The 22,458-nt window shown below is 45.7% G+C and overlaps 2 protein-coding genes across 2 annotated transcripts in view; both read left to right on the forward strand.

Annotated features, from left to right (window-relative positions):
• The first annotated feature begins 331 nt into the window (after positions 1 to 331).
• GDF5 (growth differentiation factor 5) lies at positions 332 to 4,622 on the forward strand. The gene is made up of 2 exons (XM_055425615.2): positions 332 to 1,088; positions 3,335 to 4,622. The coding sequence occupies exons 1-2, from the start codon at positions 464 to 466 to the stop codon at positions 4,207 to 4,209; spliced, it is 1,500 nt and encodes a 499-aa protein (XP_055281590.2). The 5' UTR covers positions 332 to 463; the 3' UTR covers positions 4,210 to 4,622.
• A 14,989-nt stretch (positions 4,623 to 19,611) lies between these two features.
• UQCC1 (ubiquinol-cytochrome c reductase complex assembly factor 1) overlaps positions 19,612 to 22,458 on the forward strand; it is a 100,458-nt gene continuing 97,611 nt past the window's right edge. The window contains exon 1 of the mRNA XM_055436320.2: positions 19,612 to 19,747. Within this exon, the coding sequence (XP_055292295.2) occupies positions 19,724 to 19,747 (24 nt within the window). The 5' untranslated portion in view covers positions 19,612 to 19,723. The remainder of the gene's footprint in view (positions 19,748 to 22,458) is intronic.

The following is a 22,458-nucleotide window of genomic DNA, read 5'->3' on the forward strand; positions in this document are numbered from 1 at the left end:
TTTCTGAGCACCTGCAGGCTTGTGTGTGTGTGTGTGTGTGTGTGTATGCGAGTGTGTGTAAGTATTTTCACTGGAAAGGATTCAAAAGTTAGCAGCATTACGCCATTCTTCCTTCTTGGAAAAATCCCTGAGCCTTATACAAGCCTCCTTCAGGCCCTCAGTCAGTTGTGCAGGAGAAAGGGGGCGGTCGGCTTTCTCCTTTCAAGAACGAGTTATTTTCAGCTGCTGACTGGAGACGGTGCACGTCTGGATAGGAGAGCATTTCCACTATGGGACTGGATACAAACACACACCCGGCAGACTTCAAGAGTCTCAGACTGAGGAGAAAGCCCTTCCTTCTGCTGCTACTGCTGCTGCCGCTGCTTTTGAGGGTCCGCTCCTTTCATGGTTTTTCCTGCCAAACCAGAGGCACCTTCGCTGCTGCCGCTGTTCTCTTGGGCGTCATTCAGCGGCTGGCCAGAGGATGAGACTCCCCAAACTCCTCACTCTCTTGCTTTGGCACCTGGCTTGGCTGGACCTGGAATTCATCTGCACTGTGTTGGGTGCCCCTGATTTGGGCCAGAGACCCCAGGGGGCCAGGCCAGGACTGGCCAAAGCAGAAGCCAAGGAGAGACCCCCTCTGGCCCAGAACATCTTCAGGCCAGGGGGTCACAGCTACGGTGGGGGGGCCACCAATGCCAGGGCCAAGGGGGGCACCGGGCAGACAGGAGGCCTGACACAGCCCAAGAAGGATGAACCCAAAAAGCTGCCCCCCAGATCGGGTGGCCCTGAACCCAAGCCAGGACACCCTCCCCAGACAAGGCAGGGGGCCACGCGGACGGTGACCCCAAAAGGACAGCTTCCTGGGGGGAAGGTACCCTCAAAGGCAGGCTCTGTCCCTAGTCCCTTCCTGCTGAAGAAGGCCAGGGAGCCTGGGTCCCCGCGTGAGCCCAAGGAGCCGTTCCGCCCGCCCCCCATCACGCCCCACGAGTACATGCTCTCGCTGTACAGGACGCTGTCCGATGCTGACAGAAAGGGAGGCAACAGCAGCGTGAAGTTGGAGGCTGGCCTGGCCAACACCATCACCAGCTTTATTGACAAAGGGCAAGGTGAGGGGGCGGGGTGGCTGGGGCACGGCTCAGAGGGAGGGGCATCTGCATGCATGGAGGGGGCTTTAGAGCCCAGACACTGCACTGGGGGGAGACGGTGTGTGCTTCTGGTCCGGGGCGGTATCTGGGATAACCTCACCCACACCAGGCTGCTGGCATGTCAGAGCCAGAGGGCACCTGGGGATCCCTAAGTGTGATTCCTGCAAGATGTGGAGGGGGTTCCTGAAGCCCAGAAGACAAGCCCTGTAGGTTGGTGGCAGAATCGAAGACCAGCCTCTTAAACTCTTAATTACCACATCACACTCTGTTCTTATTGAGTTGGTCAGACTTTCTAGGCTGCACGGGGTTGTAGGTTTTCTTGGACGGCAGAGAGAGAAACAAATCTCAGATGCCCATGGTTCTGCCACTTTCCCTTCAGGCAAGGGGGCAGAGAAGGTAAGATAGGTGAAGGCAGGAAATGAGGCATCTTGGAGTCATGGAATGATCTTCAGATATATGGGATGGGGTGTACAACAGACCTAGGGTCTAACTCACAGTGTGACCTTGGGAAAGCCCCTTCTCCCTTTGGGGTCTGTTTCCCCAGTACAACTCCGTGGAGGTTGGATGGGGTGACTTCTGAGAGCCCTTTATGTCCTGTCCTAGACACAGATCATTTTTATCATGAACCCAGGAGACAATCTGCTCCTCTCACTTCACATTCTGCCCTCCTAGCATCACTTGGCTTGTCCCCTCAACTTGCCATGTGATTTCAGCAAGTCCTTTCCCCTCTCAGGGCGAGTTTATCCGTAAGAGTGAAGAAGGAGGTTGACCTGATGGCTAGGGTTGCTGGCAGCTCGTGTGCTCTGGTTCTGGGAGTCTTGGGACTTTGGCTGGCAGGGTGGGGGAGGGGTCAGAGAGGGGAAGAGGCTCCTCATTAGAGCTGGCTGGTGGGGGGGTGACAGAGGGCGGGGGAGGCACAGAGGCAGCGGGTCTGCTGAGGTGGGGGAGGTGGTCTGGCTGCCTGCCCAGCCAGAGAAAGCTGTGACCCCTCGGGGAATCATAAAGTCCTTGTGCCCCCCAGCTCTAAGGGAGCTTGGAGGGGGAGAGATGGGGAGTTTAAAGGCCTAATTAGTCACCTTCTAGAGCAATATTATGAATGCTTCCCGATGGCAAATTGGTATTTAGGAAGGAGGGTATGCTGATTCGGACATACCACTGAGCTTCTTGTACACACGCAGAGCCTTATGTTTATACATACATGGTGAATCACACACACACACACACACACATACATAGTGTGCACACACACACCTGACATATACACACAACACTTTCTTACATATATACAGACACATATATTGGGTTGGCCAAAAAGTTCATTTGGGGTTTTCTGTACCATTTAATAGAAGAAATCAAAAGAACTTTTTGGCCAACCCAATACATGCATACCCTTCAAATAGTCACACAAGCCCAATCATACATGCATATAACCTGTCACTCAAATACGCATTACTTTCCATACTCACATGTGGACCCAGTCATACATATATACACACAAACTGTCATTCACACACACACACACTCACACACCAAGCAGAGTAAGAAACATGCACCACAAATCATTAGACCAGCCAGGAAAACCGGATCAGAGACCAGTTCGGTCATTAACTTGCTGTGTGACCTTAGGCAAGTCACCCTCCCTCCCTGTGCTTCATCTGTGAAACAAGAGCACTGAGATCTCCTTTAAGGCACAGTATAGTAGAAGCAGCTCGGGATCAGGCATAACAAGTTCTAGGCTGGAGTTCCAACCGTGCTTTTTGCCAGCTGGGTGACCTTGAGCAAGTTACCTAGCTTCTCTGAGCCTCAGGTTCCTCCTCTGGAAAAGCAGAGGAGGTCATTATAATGCCCACCCTTACTCTCTTACCAAAGAGATATCATATTGGATAGCAGATGGGAGAGAGACAGGCAGAAGGCAGTTCTAAGGCTGATGGACCTCTGCTATGCGTGTCATTGACACTGACACCAGAATCACTCAAATCCCCCACAGTCACATCTATAGATCAACAGTCCTACTTGGTTGACTGTGTGGGAAGCTCCCTTATTTTGGAAAAGGCTCTCTATGATTTGGGTCTTGGCCTCTGTTGGCGTGGGGAAGAGGTTAAAGAGAGCTGTCTTGGGGGAGAAGAGCCGTGGCCTTCCCCTAGGCTGCATGGTGACTGGCTCCCTCGATGAGGCTGCAGGCAATGACTTCTGGGTGTTCTCTCTAGATGACCGAGGTCCTGCGGTCAGGAAGCAGAGGTACGTGTTTGACATTAGTGCCTTGGAGAAGGATGGGCTACTAGGGGCTGAGCTGCGGATCTTGCGGAAGAAGCCCTTGGACGTGGCCAAGCCAGTGGCCCCCGGCAGCGGGCGGGCTGCCCAGCTGAAGCTGTCCAGTTGCCCCAGCGGCCGGCAGCCGGCAGCCTTGCTGGATGTGCGTTCCGTGCCAGGCCTGGACGGCTCTGGCTGGGAGGTGTTCGACATCTGGAAGCTCTTCCGAAACTTTAAGAACTCGGCCCAGCTGTGCTTGGAGCTGGAGGCCTGGGAACGGGGCCGGGCCATGGACCTCCGTGGCCTGGGCTTTGACCGCACTGCCCGGCAGGTCCATGAGAAAGCCCTGTTCCTGGTGTTTGGCCGCACCAAGAAACGGGATCTGTTCTTCAATGAGATCAAGGCCCGCTCTGGCCAGGATGATAAGACCGTGTATGAGTACCTGTTCAGCCAGCGGCGAAAGCGGCGGGCCCCCCTGGCCACACGCCAGGGCAAGCGACCCAGCAAGAACCCCAAGGCCCGCTGCAGTAGGAAGGCGCTGCACGTCAACTTCAAGGACATGGGCTGGGATGACTGGATTATCGCGCCCCTGGAGTATGAGGCTTTCCACTGCGAGGGGCTGTGCGAGTTCCCCTTGCGCTCCCACCTGGAGCCCACGAACCATGCGGTCATCCAGACCCTGATGAACTCCATGGACCCCGAGTCCACGCCGCCCACCTGCTGTGTGCCCACGAGGCTGAGTCCCATCAGTATCCTCTTCATCGACTCGGCCAACAATGTGGTCTATAAGCAGTATGAGGACATGGTTGTGGAGTCTTGTGGCTGCAGGTAGCAACACTGGCCTCTGTTTTCCTGGGTGGCATGTCCCCAGGATGCTGGTCACAAGAGCCCCTCCCCGCACTCCTGGAATCACAGGGGGATCCAGAAGCTACAGTCAGGAGCATCTACGCAGCCCCCGTGAAAGGGGATGCCAACAGCCTTGCTCAGTTGCTAAAGATCCCTTTCTATCCACGAGTCCCCCTGTCTGGGGATTTTTGCCTTCTGCTTCTCTAATTGGCAGACACAGGCCCAGGGAGACAGACTCGGAATGGGACTGAGACCCAGGGGACCTTGTTTTCCAATGAGACTCAGCCCATGACCTCTCCTTACCTGGGTCTTCTCGACCTTGTCACTCTCTAGGGAGGCCTCTCCTTGGGAGACCCACAGGTGCCATCTCCCCCTTGAAACACCCTTGTACCTGGTGACTTTCTGCCCCTGGAGGCAGATGGATGCTAATTGGGCAGGGGTGGGAAAGAAGGGGAGCGGGCTTGGGCAGGGTGAGGAGTGGGAGGCTGTTAGACTGTTAGATTTAAATGTACATTGATGAGATAAAAAGCAAAACTGTGCCTAAAACTGTGGCAGATTTCTTGTCTACCCCGGGGGACCCAGCGACCCTTCAGAGAAGACTGACCCAGAGAGGAGATGCGGGCTGCCTGAAGCGGAATGGGACAGAGAGCACAGGCTGAGCTGGGCCAGGGTTTCACCTCTAACCCCATTCCCAGTTTTCGCCGAGAGCTCTGTCTACTCCGCTGGGGCCTGGCAACAGAGGTCGGTTTCCTTTTTGACATTCCTTAGTCAAGTTTGTTGTCTCCAAAATGAATCCCTAAGTGGGAGGGAAGTTGAGGATTTAATTTCCACTAAAATCATCCACATTTCATACTCATCCCCCAGCTCATACTCACAGAATCCACTGGTCACCAGTTAAAGGGGCCCTCGACCTCCTCTTCAACTATTGGGGTATCTCCTTTGTCACTGATCACTATTCCTCATGCGATCTTGCCTGTGGCCCTGCTACCCTCCAGCTTGGTACCCCTTCCACCCCTTTAACCCCAACTCTAGAAACAACTGGAGCCCCTCCCCTTTCCACTATACAGGATACAGATACATAAATATCCATTAGACAAGCAAGCTCCCCATTGACCTTACCGACTTTAGACAGACCAATGCCAGACATAGCCTGACAGTGTTTCCTTCTGGGGCCTGGCCCAGAGTCAAGACCCACTTCCCTCCTCCATTAGAACCTTTGGGGAGGAGAAAGGCTTGAACTCTTGGGAGGGGAGCAGGGCCCTCCGGTAGGGAAATGTGGGCCCTTGAGTCCTCATTCTAAGGGCTTTGGACCAGGTTCTGCCTGGCTGAGGAGGGGGAGGACCAGAAAAGGAGAACCCAGGCTTCTGCTTCCCACCCAGGGGGCCTCAAAATTTTCCCCACCCCTCTCCAGCTGGGGCTTTGATTCCCAGGGCTCCTAGCCAAAGCTGTTTCAACAGTAAGGATGCTTGCCCAGCTCTGTGCAGAATCCTGTGTCCCTTCCCTCAAGGCCTGAAACCTGGGTTGACAGATCCTGAAGCAAGAGCCCAGGGCGGGGGATAAGGGGCTGGGCAGTGTACTTTCGAGCTGCCTCCCTGGTTTGGAGGCCATTCCCTGTTCCTGAGAGGCCAGCCTGAGCCTGGAGCCTAGCCCTCCCTGGCCGGGTTTCGTTGTGTTTGGCTGGGGGGCAGGCCTGCAAGCTCTGGAAGTAAACAAAGGAGCTGCCACGGCAGACAGAGTTCTGGTGTGTGTGAGAGGACAGTGAGCTGGGAAAGGAGGTGCTGGGGAGGCCACGCGGTGGGCTGGGGACACAGAGAGAGCAGTGTAGAAGCAGGGTGGCTGGAGACTCAAGGGCAGAGAGGCAGGGCCATGATTTCCAGGACAGTACATCCCTAGTTTCTTGGAAAGTCTAACAGATGAGAGGTCTTCCTGCCTTACCCCTATCAGAGAGCCTCATGGCATCTCAGCCATGGTGCTCTTCCTACTGAAGGCCTGGGCATTGATTTGACTGTTGTGGCCCTGGCTTGATACCCTGGGAGCTTCCTCTCTCACCTCCACCTATCCTAGAATTCTCTTCCACAAAAGAACCAATCAGCCTGGGTACATTTCCCAACTAGACTGTTGTTCAGTCACTCAGTCGTGTCTGACTCTGCAACCCCATGGACAGCAGCACACTAGGCTTCCCTGTCCTTCATCATCTCTCAGAGCTTGCTCAAACTCATGTCCTTTGAGTCGATGATGCCATCCAACCATCTCATCCTCTGTTGCCCCCTTCTCCTCCTGTCTTCAATTTTTCCCAGCATCAGGGTCTTTTCCAATGTCTCAGCTCTTTGCATCAGGTGGCCAAAGTATTGGACCTTCAGCTTCAGCATCAGTCCTTCCAATGAATATTCAGGATTGATTCCTTTAGGATTGACTGGTTTGATCTCCTTTCAGTCCAAGGGACTCTCAAGAGTCTTCAACACCACAGTTCAAAAGCATCAATTCTTTGACGCTCAGCCTTCTTTACGATCAATCCAACTCTTACATCCATACATGACTACTGGAAAAACCATAACTTTAACTATATGGACCTTTGTGAGCAAAGTAATGTCTCTGCTTTTTAATGTGCTGTCTAGGTTTGTCATAGTTTTTCTTCCAAGAAGCAAATGTCTTTTAATTTCATGGCTGCATTCACCATCTGCCGTGATTTTGGAACCTGAGAAAATAAAGTCTGTCACTGTTTTTATTGTTTCCCCATCTATTTGCCATGTAGTGATGGGACTGAATGTTATGAGGAGCCAATCAGAGATAACTGTAGGTGGGAATAGCCCTTCCATCCTAACCATCTGATTTATTGAACTGCCTTCTTGGACATTTATGGCCGCCAGGCACTCACCTCCAGTCCCAAACGTAACAGGCTGCATACGTGTATAGGATATTCTTGAGCCAAAGGGTGCAAGAATTATATCATTCTTTAGAGTTCACAAATACTCTGAGCCATGCTGTGGCAGCACTGATGGGCTCAAAGGGCAGCGCAATTTCAAATTTCAAGATTTTGTCACTTCAAGTTACAGGCCTTGGTCAAGTAGCCTAATTCCACCAACCATGATTTCCTCATTGGTGAAAAAGAAAAGAGAGGTGAAGGGTAAAACAATATACCTGTTTCATAAGGCTAACTTTAGGATACGAAAGATACTCAACACAGTAGCTGGCACCAAGGTGGGATGCCACAAATATCAGCTGTTATCATTAGTGTGCCTCAGACAGTCTTGTGAAGCAGGCCAGGCAAAGAATATTACTCCTTATACCCAGTTGTTCAGTCGTGTCTGGCTCTTCACAACCCTATAGACTGTAGCCTGCCAGGCTCCCCTGTCCATGGGATTTTTCGGGCAAGAACACTGGAGCAGGTTGCCATTTTCTACTCCAGAGGATCTTCCTGACCCAAGGATCAAACCTGCAACTCTTGTGTCTCCTGTGTTGGCAGGCAGATTCTTTACCATTGTGCCACCTAGGAAGCCCCCATACTACACTTGATCTTAGCCACTTCCATTTTTACAGAGGAGAAACTGACAAACCAGAGAAGTAACTGCAGGTCTCTGTACACTTTGCATTATTCTTGCTACTTTTCTGGACATCCAGTTCCACTGACCCAGTTCTTGGAAATTAATCGAATTCTCTTCCTGGGATTTGTCTTCCTGGTCTTAAAAGTATCTCCTTAGGGACATAGCTTGTTGTTAGTTCCTAGGGAGAAATAGCTAAGCATATAGCTCAGGACAGGGAAAATGGAAAGCCCATAGGGGAGGAAAGAGGTGAGACCCCCCAGCCCTCTGATGCCATCTCTTGGCTCTTTCCAAATCCCTGTGCCCCAGGGCCACAACAAGCTGGAAAATCAGCTTTTCTAGCGCTTGGAACACACGACCTTGAGAAGTCTCTTAGACTTCACTCAGCTTCACAATTGGTTCTTCTGATCTGAATATGGATGTGAGGAAGCAGAGTAGTCATATACAGTAGGAGTCAGGCAGATCTGGATTCCAGTTCTGGTTTTACCACTTTCCAGCTGAGTGACTTTGAGCAAGTTATTTAACTTCTCTGAGCCTCAGTTTTCTAACTGTAAAAGAGGGATAATAATATCAAATTTAGGGGACTTCCCTAGTGACTCAGTGGTAAAAAATCTGCCTGTCAATGCAGAAGACACTGGTTCGATCCCTGGTTCAGGAAGTTCCCACATGCTGTGGAGCAACTAAGCCTGTACACCACAACTATTGAGTCTGCACTCTGGAGCCTGGGAGCTACAACTGTTGAAGCCCTAGTACTCTAAAGGCTGTACTCTGAAATAAGAGACGCCACCACAGTGAGAAGCCCGGGCATCGTAACTAGAGAGTAGCCTCCACTTGCTACAACTAGAGAAAAGCCCGTGCAGCAGTGAAGACCCAGGACAGCCAAAAATAAAATTATTTTTTAAAATATCAAATTTAATGGGCCTTGGATTCAGGAAAGGGGCTATTCATTCATTCCATACATCTTTGATCCATCTATTCATTTATTAACCAATAAATATTTATTGAGGGTCTGCTGTGACCCAAAAGTGTGCTCAATGTTGGGATAATAATAACAACTACAATGTTTATTGAGGGTTTATTATGTACCAAGTACTGTCCTTAGCACTTTACATGAAATCTCTTATCTTACAATGCTCATGCCCTCAAGTTCCATGCATGAATGAAAGAGAAAATAAAGATCCCAAAGGATGCTAGAATGGTAAGATAATATACTGAATCAAAGGAAATGAAATAAGACAGGGGGAAAAGTCAAGTTATGCATCAGAATGCATGAAACCAACTATACATGTACAAGAATTGAAATGTGATTTCACAGTTTCTGATGGGAAAGAGTACAGTAGGCAGCCATGAATTCAGTAGAATCAGTTGAATATAATGTGGGTGCCTAAGTGCAAATACAAGTGTGGGCTTCATTAATAGACATGCACTGTACAAAACCCAAGGGAACTGTGGTTCTGCTCTGTTAGCAGGACTGGGGGAGTGTTGGGATAGTTAGTGTGAGGGAGAAGCAGAGTCAAGAATGAACCCTGTGGTTTTTAGCTTGGGAAACTGAGGGGACGGTGTGCCACTCAACAACAATGAAAAGAAAGAATATGGAAGGAGGAACAGATTTTGAGAGGAAGATGATGGGGTCAGTTTTGAACATGTCAAGTCTGAAGAAATTTTACGAGGTTGGCTTTAAAATAACCATTGGAAAAAGAGCAGTTCTTCCATGAAAAGATATGTAGAAGAAAGGACACATGCGTGTGATACACGCAGGTTTGTGAGCTGGGTAGAGGGAAGCTGAGTTTCTTTCTGTTGGTTTCTAATTTTAATTTTCTCTGTGAAGCAGGAGGTGAGGCCAATTGTTTACAGACAGTAAGAAGGGGTCAGAGTCAAGGAATGTGAAACAAATTCCTGGTATGGGTTAAACGGTGTCCCTCAAAAAAATATGTTAAGTGGGACTTCCCAGTGGTCCAGTGGTTAAGACTGCACACTTCCAATGCAGGGACCTCGGGTCTGACCCCTGGTTGGGGAAGTAAGATCCCACGTGTCATGCGTCAAGACTGAAAAAATTTTTAAATATATGTTAAAGTCCAACCTCCCTGCTCCTAATATGTGAATATAACCTTATCTGGAAAAAGGATCTTCACAGATGTAATCAAGTTAAGATCATCAGGGTGGGCTCTAATCCAATATGACTGAGTACTTATAAGATGTGGGGCTTCCCTCCTGCAATGCAGGAGATGTGGATTCTATCCCTGGGTCAGGAAGATCCCCTGGAGGAGGAAATGGCAACCCGCTCCAGTATTCTTGCCTGGAAAATCCCATGGACAATGGAGCCTGGAAGGCTATAGTCCATATGGGTCACAAGAGTTGGACACAACTGAGCAGGCATGCATGCATTTACAGGATGAGAAGAATCGCAGAGACAGGAACAGAAGAAGCAAGCCATATGATGACAGAGGCAGAGATTGGAGTTTTGCAAGCTGTAAACCAAGAAACACCAAGGATCGAGAGTTCCCTGATGGCCTGGTGCTTAGGATTTGGTGCTTTCACTGCAGAGGCTTAGGTTCATTGGATCCCTGGTTGAAGACCGTCAGGCATGCAGTGCAGTGCAGCCAAAATATAAAAACAAACAACTCCGCCCCCTCAAAAAAAAACCCACCAAAGATTTATAGCAATGACCAGCAGCTAGGAAGAGGCAAGGAAAGATCCCCTAGAGCTTTCAGACAGAACGTGGTCCTGCCAATACCTTGATTTTGGACTTCTAGGCTCCAGAACTGGGAGACAATACATTTCCAATGTTTTAAGCCACCCTGTGTGTGTGTTTGTTTGCTATGGCAGCCTTGGGAATTTAACACAGTGATATTAATAAACAGTAGTTTTGGAGAAGAGAGCAGAGTTAAGCATAATAAAGGTTGGTATCCATATTTGGTGGTATCAATAGGCTCTTTGCATGGTTTTCTCCAGTAGAACTTAATAATCTAGATGCAGGCATGGAACAAATGGACAATTAGAGGCAGGAAGTCTCTCTAGGTGGGGCAGGGAGAAAGACTTTTGAGCAAGAAGAGTTATACTGGCAAGAGACAATTAGGCAATTAAAGTGACAGACTGTATGATGTAAGCTAGATAGGAGGAGAGAGGGGAGAAAGTTGACAGACTACTATGTAAAAAGAAGAGATAAAAAGCCTAGAGGTCTCAGTGGGTAGAACGACAAATGTACTAGGAATGAATGGATGCTTAAAGAATAGGATGATGAGAGAATTCCTTGATGGTACAATGGTGAGAACTCTGTACTTCTCTGCAGGGGGCATAGGTTCAATATCTGGTCAGGGAACTAAGATCTCACAAGCCACATGGCGTGGTGAAAAAAATAGTGGTGAGAATTCAGAATGGAATAAATTAAAAATTTCATAACTTAAAAACAATTTCATAATTAATTCTGGTGGTAAAGTTCAGGAATTGGCCATGGCATTGGGCAGCTGGACACTTCACAGAAATGGATCGTACTCATACAATACCCTTTAGTGACTGACTTCTTTCGCTTCACATAATGTTTTCAAGGGTCAACCATATTGAAGTGTATCAGTAGTTCACTCCTTGTCATTGCTGAGTAACAATCGTTTTTTGGATATACCACATTTTATTTATCCATTTCATCAGTTGAAGGATATTTAGGTTGTTTTTGACTACTTTGAATAACTTTGTGATGAACAGAAATATGCAAGCTATCATGTGGACATATGTTTTCCATCCCATCTGTCCTAAGTCGCTTCAGTTCAGTTCAGTTGCTCAGTCATGTCCGACTCTTTGCGACCCCATGAATCACAGCACGCCAGGCCTCCCTGTCCATCACCAACTCCCGGAGTTCACTCAAACTCACGTCCATCGAGTTGGTGATGCCATCCAGCCATCTCATTCTCTGTTGTCCCCTTCTCCTCCTGCCCCCAATCCCTCCCAGCATCAGAGTCTTTTCCAGTGAGTCAACTCGTTGCATGAGGTGGCCAAAGTATTGCAGTTTCAGCTTTAGCATCAGTCCTTCCAGTGAACACCCAGGACTGATCTCCTTTAGAATGGACTGGTTGGATCTCCTTGCAGTCCAAGAGACTCTCAAGAGTCTTCTCCAACACCACAGTTCAAAAGCATCAATTCTTCGGCACTCAGCTTTCTTCACAGTCCAATTTTCACATCCATACATGACCACTGGAAAAACCATAGCCTTGATTAGACGGACCTTTGTTGGCAAAGTAATGTCTCTGCTTTTTAATATGCTCTCTAGGTTGGTCATAACTTTCCTTCCAAGGAGTAAACATCTTTTAATTTCATGACTGCAATCAGCATCTGCAGTGATTTTGGAGCCCCCAAAAATAAAGTCTGACACTGTTTCCACTGTTTTTCCATCTATTTCGCATGCAGTGATGGGACCAGATGCCATGATCTTAGTTTTCTGAATGTTGAGCTTCAAGCCAACCTTTTCACTCTTCTCTTTCACTTTCAACAGGCTTTTTAGTTCCTCTTCACTTTCTGCCATAAGGGTGGTGTCATCTGCATATCTCAGGTTATTGATATTTCTCCCAGCAATCTTGATTCCAGCTTGTGCTTCTTCCAGCCCAGCGTTCCTCATGATGTACTCTGCATATAAGTTAAATAAGCAGGGTGACAATATTACAACATTGACATACTCCTTTTCCTATTTGGAACCAGTCTGTTGTTCCATGTCCAGTTCTAACTGTTGCTTCCTGACCTGCATACAGGTTTCTCAAGAGGCAGGTCAGGTGGTCTGGTATTCCCATCTCTTTCAGAATTTTCCACAGTTTATTGTGATCCACACAGTCAAAGGCTTTGGCATAGTCAATGAAGCAGAAATAGATGTTTTTCTGGAACTCTCTTGTTTTTTCCATGATCCAGCGGATGTTCGCAATTTGATCTCTGGTTCCTCTGCCTTTTCTAAAACCAGTTTGAACATCTGGAAGTTCATGGTTCACGTATTGCTGAAGCCTGGCTTGGAGAATTTTGAGCATGACTTTACTAGTGTGTGAGATGAGTGCAACTGTGCTGTAGTTTGAGCATTCTTTGGCATTGCCTTTCTTTGGGATTGGAATGAAAACTGACCTTTTCCAGTCCTGTGACCACTGCTGAGTTTTCCAAAGTTGCTGGCATATTGAGTGCAGCACTTTCACAGCATCATCTTTCAGGATTTGAAATAGTTCAACTGGAATTCTATCACCTCCACTAGCTTTGTTCGTAGTGATGCTTTCTAAGGCCCACTTGACTTCACATTCCAAGATGTCTGGCTCTAGGTGAGTGATCACACCATCGTGATTATCTTGGTCGTGAAAAATCTAACTCTTTGTAACCCCATGGACTGTAGCACACCAGGCTACTCTGTCCATGGGATTCTCCAGTCAAGAATACTGGAGTGGGTTGCCATTTCTCTTGCCAAGGCATCTTCCTGACCTAGGGATTGAACCCAAGTCTCTTATGTCTCCTGCACTGGCAGGTGGGTTCTTTACCACTAGCTTCACCCATATGTTTTAAATTTCTCTTAAATATATGCCCAAGAATTGTAAGTCTATGTTTCTGATTTACAGGAATTGCAACACTGTTTTCCAAAGCAGCTTATAGTTTTACAGTCCCATGCATGAGTGATCGTTTTTCACATCCTTGCCAGTACCTGTATTACATATCTGCTTGATTATAGGCACTTAGTGCGATGTGAAGTGGTATCTCATTATGTTGTGTGTATGTGTTCCCCTAATGACTAATGATGTTGATCATCTTTTCATTAGCTTATTGACCATTTGTGTGTCTTTCTTGCAGAAATGTCTGTTCAAATCTTTTACTCATTTTTGACTGGGTGTTTATTTTTTTTATTACTGAGTGGTACAAATCCTTTTAGTCCTTTCCTCATTGACTGTAGAGATTCTTCATATATTCTAGATGCAAATTCACTGCTGGTTATAAGCTCTGCAAATATTTTTAGCCAGGCAATGGGGAATCTTTTTCACTCCTTTTTAAACAAAATTTCACATTTTAAGGTGGTTGAATTTATCATCTTTCCTTTATAATACTATATATGTTTCTTGTATTTTCCCCACTTTGAGTAAAACGATATGTTTTCTTTTAAAATTTGAAATTTTGCTTTTTGTTGCTAAACTGCCTTTAATTCATTTTTGTGTGTGATTAAAATATGGATCTAATTTTACTTCTTTGCTTATGGATAGGTAATCTCACTGTTTATTAATACTTCATTGTTTCCCCACTAATCAGCAATTCCATCTCTTTTTAATACCAAATATCCACGTATGTGTTGGCTTGTTTTTAGCATTTTTTTCATCTCTTCCAGTGGTCTGTTTGGCTCCTCTTGCACCAGTATCACCATTTCTCTTTTTACAGCTTTCATTCTAGTAAGTTGATGACTCAATAGCCTGATAATTTTACCTTGCTCTTTTCCTTCTTACAGTTGTTATTATTATTAATTTTATTTGTTGTTTAGTAACAGCTTTTTGGAGAAGGAAATGGCAACCCACTCCAGTGTTCTTGCTGGGAGAATCCCAGGGACGGGGGAGCCTGGTGGGCTTCCGTCTATGGGGTCACACAGAGTCGGACACGACTGAAGTGACTTAGCAGTAGCAGCACAAATCCTTTATCAGATAGGTGATCTGCAAACATTTTCTCCTAATTTGTATCTTTTCACTTTCTTGATGGTATCTTTTGCAATGAAAAGTTTAAATTTTCATGTAGTCCAATTTAGCTAGTTTTTCTTTTGTTATTTGTGCTTTTGACGTTGTATTTAAGAAAGTTTTGCATAAAACAAAATCACAAAGACTTACTCTAATGCTTTATAGCTTAGTTTTTACATTTAGATCTATGATTCATTTTGAGTTAATTTCCATATGGTGTGAGATAGCAATAAAACATCATCCTTTGTCACTGTCTTTAAAAATTGTTGTATGTATTATACTTTCATAATCATAATATGCTAAGGGCAAGGACCAAGTTTCACTTCTTTGTATTTCCCATAAAACCAACAAGGAAATTTTTTTTTTTGGCAGAAGATTTTAAGAGTGGTTTGGATGTTTTTCTTTCAATTTTAAAGAGAATTATATAGATACAGCAGAGAAGGCAATGGCAAGCCACTCCAGTACTCTTGCCTAGAAAATCCCATGGACAGAGGAGCCTGGTAGGCTGCAGTCCATGGGGTTGCTACGAGTCTGACATGACTGAGCGACTTCACTTTCACTTTTCACTTTCATGCATTGGAGAAGGAAACGGCAACCCACTCCAGTGTTCTTGCCTGGAGAATCCCAGGGACGGGGGAGCCTGATGGGCTGCCGTCTATGGGGTCACACAGAGTCGGACACGACTGAAGTGACTCAGCAGCAGTAGCAGCAGCATATAGATACAGTACAAAGTTCAAACAAGACAAGAGGATGTAGGTGGAAAAAATATGTCTCCCTTCCAGACCTAACATCCTAGTCCCCTAACCCTCTTCCTCAGAATCAGGCACTATAATTACCACTACCAGTTTCTTGTGTATCCTTCCAGTGATTTTTCTGCAGCTATAATAACACACAGAATAGAATCTAAAGTCTTTACCATGGTCAACAAGGTCCCCCATGATCTGGCTCCTAGCACCATCTTGTCAATGCCATCTCTTATCATACTCTTCCTTATTCATTTGACTCCAGCCAATGATAAGCTCCTTTTTCTTCCTTGGAAATATCAAGCATTCTCTCATGTTGGGACCTTTGTACTTGCTGTTCTCTCTACCCAGCATGTTCTTTTACATGGGTCACTCTATCATTTCATTCATATTTTTGATCAAATTCAGTATGCCCTTCCTGGATCAATTTATCTAAAATAGCACCCTATTATATTTTGTTCTATGGGGTCACACAGAGTCGGACACGACTGAAGTGACTTAGCATATTTTGTTCTTACCCTTCTTAGCAGTTACTATACCTGATATTATATTTATTTGCTTATTGCTTGTCTTTCTCAACTGAAATATAATCTCCATGAGGGCAGGAACTTTGTTTTATTCTCTTTTGTATCTTCAGAATCTAGATCTGAGCCTGGATCATGGTAAATGCTCAGCACCTATATATTTGTAATATATGATTTAAAAAATATTTATTTATTTGGTTGCCCTGGGTCTTTGTTGTGGCACAAGAGATCTTTAGTTGTGGCATTAGGGATCAAGTTCCCTGACCAGGGATTGAACCTGGGCCCCCTGCATTGGGATTTCCTTATTTGAGTTCAAAACCTGTCGTAAAGCAGCAGACACAATTCTCAACATCAACAACATATTGGCCCAGGAACTGCTAACAAACATACAGTGCAGTGGTGCTTCAACAAGTTTTGCAAAGGAGACGAGAGACTTGAAGATGAGGAGTGTAGTGGCCAGTCATCGGAAGTTGACAACAACCAGCTAAGAGCATCATTGAAGCCGATCCTCTTATAACTACATGAGAAATGGCCGAAGAACTCAATGTCAACCATTCTATCATTGTTCAGCATTTGAAGCAAATTGGAAAGGTGAAAAAGCATCACTGGTAAGTATTTCATGAGCTGACTGCAAATCAAAAAATCTTTGTTTTGAAGTGTTGTCTTCTCTTACTCTTATGCAACATCAAAGAATCACTTCTTGATTGGATTGTGATGATCGACAAAAAGTGGATTTTATATGACAACTGGTGATGACCAGCTCAGTGGCTGGACCAAGAAGAAGCTCCAAAGCATTTTCCAAAGCCAAACTTGCACCTCCCCCCAAAAAGGTCACCGTCATTGTTTGGTGGTCTGCTCCTGGTCTAATCCACTCCAGCTTGCTGAATCCCAGCGAAACCATTACACTTGAGAAGCATGCTCAGCAAATCGATGCGATGTACCAAAAACTGCAATGCCTGCAGCCAGCATTGGTCAACAGAATGGGCCCAATTCTTTTCCATGACAACATCAACTGCACGTCATACAACCAACACTTCAAAAGTTGAACCAATTGTGCTACAAAGTTTTGCCTCATCTACCGTATTCACCTGACCTCTCACCAACTGACTACCACTTTTTCAACTATCTTGACAACTTTTTGAAAGGAAAATGCTTCCATAACCAGCAGGAGGCAGAAAACGCTTTCCAGGAGTTCATTGAACCCCAAGGCACAGATTTTTACTGTACAGGAATAAATAAACTTATTTCTTGTTGGCAAAAACGTACTGATTGTAATGGCTCCCACTTTGATTAATAAAGCTGTGTTTGAGTCTAGTTATAACGATTTAAAAATCACAGTCAGAAACCGCAATTACGTTTGCCCCAACCTAATATTTTCTAAGGAAACATGTATAAGTACGTGAAAGCAAGCATTAAAAAAAATCTGGAAGGGAATTCAATTTTAGAGAGGGTGGAAAGTTGGGATTCAAGGTGGTGGTAAAAAGGGACTGTAGCTTTATCTGTAACATGCTAACTTTATGAAAAGAGAGTATAAGTATAAATCTGACTTTTAATTTAAAATTAATAAATCAAAATTTATAAAGCAGAGTTACAAACTTCAATTAGATCCTCCATATTTCACTAGCCCATTTTTCTTTCAGTCTCTGTTAAACTTTTCTTCTTCTGAACTACAATCTCATACCATCTGCCATTCTTTGAGAAGAAAATTCTCCTGCCAAGAGAAAATAGAAGCCATGCTGCTGCTGCTAAGTCACTTCAGTCGTGTCCGACTCTGTGTGACCCCATAGACGGAAGCCCACCAGGCTCCCCTGTCCCTGGGATTCTCCAGGCAAGAACACTGGAGTGGGTTGCCATTTCCTTCTCCAATGTGTGAAAGTGAAAAGTGAAAGTGAAGTCGCTTAGTCGTTTCCGACCCTTAGCGACCCCATGGACTGCAGCCTACCAGGCTCCTCCATCCATGGGATTTTCCAGGCAAGAGTACTGGAGTGGTTTGCCATTGCCTTCTCCAAATAGAAGCCATAAGAAAGGAAATTAAATATCAGTCTTTTCTCTTGTCTTCTGCATCTTAGTTCATTAACTCTTATGTGAATTATTTACTTGATCTTAAACCTGGTGCCTCAGACAGTAAAGAATCTGCCTGCTATGTTGGAGATCAGGGTAGCAAAGATCCCTTGGAGAAGGAACGACTACCCACTCCGGTATTCTTGCCTGGAGAATTCCATAGTCAAAGGAGCCTGGCGAGCTACAATCTATGTGGTTACAAAGAGTCGGACACAACTGAGTGACTAACATTTTCACTTTTCAAACCTGTATAGTTTTTGTATCATATTTGCATCTTTAAACTGATTGACAAGAATACTGCTCTTATCGTTTATAACATGTGAAGCCACTTGTCCTAACTTCTAACAACTTTGTTGTTGTTTAGTCACTAAGTCCGGAGAAGGCAATGGCGAGCCACTCCAGTACTATTGCCTAGAAAATCCCATGGATGGAGGAGCCTGGTAGGCTGTAGTCCATGGGGTCGCTAAGGGTCGGACACGACTGAGCGACTTCACTTTCACTTTTCACTTTCACACATTGGAGAAGGAAATGGCAACCCACTCCAGTGTTCTTGCCTGGAGAATCCCGGGGACGGGGAAGCCTGGTGGGCTTCCGTCTATGGGGTCACACAGAGTCGGACACGACTGAAGTGACTTAGCAGCAGCAGCAGCAGCAGTCACTAAGTCGTGTCGGACTCTTTGTGATCCCATGGACTGTAGCCTGCCAGGCTTCTCTGTCCATGGGATTTCCCAAGCAAGAATACTGGAGTGGGCTGTAATTTCCTTTTCTAGGGAATGTTTCTGACCCAGGGATTGAACTGGAGGCTCCCACACTGGCAGGTGGATTCTTTATCACTGAGCCACCAGGGAAGCCTGTAGGAGTATTATACCACTATTTTCAATTCCAAAAACATAAATCATTCACTTGAGTGGAGAAAGCATATCAAGGGTAGTTTCCCATGTTATTCTCTAGTTTAGCTCCTCGTTGTTTCCTTCATAGCACTTAACACAATTTTAAACTTTTATTTTTCTTATTGGCTTACTTTTGTGTGCCCAGCCCTCCCACCACATCTATGAGCTCCAGGAAGCCAGTATCCACACCTGTCTTAGGTCCAGCACCCACTGAACTGGTCATAGGCCTATACTCTACGGGCCTACACGTTGACTGAATGAAAAGTAAGGAAGTCCTTCAACATTTTGCCCCTCTGCCCCCCATAACCCCAGGAACACCCACACCTTCTCTCCTCTAATGTTCCTGGGGTACAATGAATGTAAGAGGTCTTCTGGCTAAAGCCATTCTCTCTCACCTCCGGAGAAAACGTCTTGCATCCTTGCATCTTCTATATCTTCTTCAACTTTATAATAATTTCCTATCAATACTCAAAGATGCTCCCAGTTGCAACCAACCAACCAGAAACCCCTAACGTTCCTTTCTCAGGTTTCAAGTCAGCATGTGATCACCCTCTTCCTCTGAATTTCAGGACTCAGCCGTGTCCTATGTCCCTCCTTCTCCTCCGGCTCGTTTCAGGGAGTCTTAAAGTGCTGGGGTTTCCCCAAAGATCCTGTCATTTTCAACCGCTGGTGAAAAGACAGGCATCCTAGTGGGGACAGAATCTGGGAAAGAGGAACTCCGACAAAGAAGTGCTGAGGAGTCAGGCGGGTTAAGGAGAAAGCTACGAAAAGCCCGAGACAGATGTCACAGAAGACTGGTGCTGTGGAGACGACACGGGCCTGTGTGACGCTCCTGACCGAGACTCGAGACTAAACAGAGAGGGAGGCGAGCGTTCGCGTCCCGACAGTCCAGCCGCGCGCCCGGGCCCTACCTTCTCGCGCACAGCGGGGAAAGCGCGCGCTCGTGCGCCCAGCGGCCTCTGTGCGCCTGCGCTGCGGTTGCCGGGCACCAGCCGGCGAAAAGACAACCTGGTGGAGGGGTGGCGGCGGCGGAGATTCCGGAAGCCCATCCTTCACCCGGAAATGGTTGTCGAGAAACATGGCGTTGCTGGTGCGAGTCCTTGTGAGTGAAGGAGTAATTATGTGCGGTCGCCCGCCGGACTCCCGGGTTGGAGTTGGAGAGGGCGGGACGGGAACAACGCGACGGAAGTGCAGGAGCGGAGCCTGTGCGGTAGCGGGGCTACTCGGCCGCCTTCCTGCGGGGAAACTGAGGCAGCTTCCCACTCCCCCCGACCCTCGATTTTTCCGTGCCCTCCCCGTCTTTGGAGAAGGGAGGAGAGTGACTTCAGACCTAAATTTGACGAAACTTGCTTTTCTCGGTCACCACCTGTAACTCCTTCCCTTCAGGGAGAGAGAGAGATCCGCTTTCTAATTCCTGTTCTGTCACTAATGCACAGGGTGACCTTGGGCAAGTCACTTTAGGGCTTCAGAGTCCCTAGGCGCATAGCGAGGGCGTAAATCTGCAGGTTCTTCGAATTCTGAGGTCCTCTAGCTTTATCAGAGAAATCAGTAGAGTCATTCTTAACCGTACAGCTAAGTGGAGTACTATTATAGGTTGTTGGAGTGAAAGCTGTAGGAGAACTTGGGTCATATCTGTGTTTTTACTCTGCCTAGCGCAGTGTGTGGCACATCATAGATGTTAAATAAATGTTTGTTGAAGGAATGAATGAAATAAGTTAGGAAGAACTATTATACACTTGACTAATAAACACCCATATGGGAAGCTGCTGCACCTCTTGTGATTCAGTCCTGACCTTCTAGTGGATTCTTACTTCTGGGAATTAAATAGAACAAAAATTGGGAGGATACAGAGCTTGGTTCCTAGTTATGGAGGGATGGGAGAGTTTATACTTTCAGCAAGTCTTTGAAAAACTGGGTCAAGGGCATTATTTTTTGTAGTAGATCTAGTCTCTCCCATTCTGTTGTTTTCCTCTATTTCTTTGCATTCCTGCCTCTAGCTCTCCTATGAGTTATGATATTAGGGACACTTGTTTCTAATCTTCTTATATGTGGCTTTTATGGACCGCATTTTACTTCTTGTATTTCTTGTCAGCCTAGCAAAGTACAGTGCCCTCTATTGTTGTGTAGTAAAAGTTTGTTTGAAGAGTAGCTCCTTCAAACAGAAAGCCACTCACTGAAGTAATTGTTGATGCCAGGGTAGAAATTGATTTGGATCTGAGGACTTCTGAGTAAATGGCAACTAGGATGTCAAAGGTGTTTTTAAGATGGATATTTGCGGGGGGGAAAGAGGGGAATTTTGTTGGGCTGTAGATGTGAAATGAATACCTTGACTCCTCTTGGAAGTTAATGGCTGCCCCAGCTGAGCATGTCGCTGAGCTTGTGGATAGTTGCAGGTTCATTTGTTCTTAGTTGGTAGCATCCATTGAAACCATCTCTCTAATTGCTTCCATTAATTGAATCTCCCCCTTTCCCCATTTATCTGTTTCTAGTCATCTCTTTAAGTAAAAAACCAGGAATAGATAAGGAACGTCTCTTTCACTTTATACTGTAATTCTTTGAAGTCTTATGTGTTAAAGTGTAGTATGTGACAAAGCAGCTTTTGACTAGAGAGTGACAGTAAACATGAAAGTAGTAGATATTTATTGATACCTTATGCTGAAGAGGCATTTGGGTTAGGCATGGTGAGGAATTCACAAATAAAAGGAAAATGCACCTATCTAGGAGTCGGAAGGGCCTTGTTTGAAAGCTTGGTCCCATTACCAACTATGGGTGTGGCCCTGAGCAAGTCAACTAATTTCTCTGAGCTTCAGGTTTTCTGAAGAGTAAATTTGATAGGGTTGATCAGAGAATCAGTTGATACAAGTGATATTTTAAATGCTTTTCTTCCCTTTTATTCAGCAACTATTTTGAGTGTTTATTACATCCTGGGAACTCTCCAGTGGGCCAAAAATGGAAAACATAGACCTTATTTTCATGCTTATAATCTAATAGAGACAAAAAAGAAAACTACTAATGCAGTTCTTGAAATGCTGTGATAGAAGTCTGAACTCGGTGCTCTGGTAGCAGAGTAGAAAGGCAGCTAACCTACACTGAGGATGAGCATTTAGATGCTTAATGAGAGAGCATTAGATGGGGAATAGAGGAAAGGGCGTAGAACAGAAGCATTAGCTTGCGTTACTGTGCTAGACAGTCAAGGAGCTGTCAGTAAATTTCTTTGGCTGGACTTAGGGGCCTTTGTGGGGAAATGGCAGGAGAAGGAGGCATTACCTTGCATGTCAGTGTTAGGAGTTGGAGATTTATCTTAAGGCAGAGGGCAGCCATTGAAATATTTTAAACAAAGGGAGGATTTATTTTTAAAGGGTTTTTTTTAATGCATTTACTCTTTTTTCTTATTTAAAATTTTGAAATTGAGGAATAATTGACATACAGTAAATCATATTTATTTAATTGTATAATTTGATAAGTTTTGATACAGGTATACATCTGAAAAGTCATAATCATAATAAAATTAATGAACATATCTGTCACTCTCCCAAATTTCTTTGTGCCTTTTTTCAGTCCTTTTCTTGTATTTGTCTGCCTGTTTCCAGCCACCCTCGATCAGGGGGAACACTTTGTTTCTCCTCTCATTTTTAAATTGAAATTAAAATTTTATTTTGAAAGTACAAAAAAGTAAGAAAAAAGTTCAACATAGTAAACACTCATATATTTACTACTAGATTTTTGTTTTAATAGATCCTTGTAACAGGGATGAATGTAACAGATGGATCAGTCAGAGAAGGCTGAGATTAGAGTCCCCATGGTCAGTGAGAA

Source organism: Moschus berezovskii, chromosome 15 (assembly GCF_049115385.1).
Source record: "Moschus berezovskii isolate FMDL1 chromosome 15, NW_MosBer_1.0, whole genome shotgun sequence".
NCBI classification, from domain to species: domain Eukaryota; kingdom Metazoa; phylum Chordata; class Mammalia; order Artiodactyla; family Moschidae; genus Moschus; species Moschus berezovskii.

Bases quoted from the DNA above. Each gene is read 5' to 3' on its own strand.
- GDF5 (XM_055425615.2), top strand. From the start codon at position 464: ATGAGACTCCCCAAACTCCTCACTCTCTTGCTTTGGCACCTGGCTTGG. The intron at 1,089-3,334 runs GTGAGGGGGCGG...TGTTCTCTCTAG, and splicing joins CTTTATTGACAAAGGGCAAG to ATGACCGAGGTCCTGCGGTC.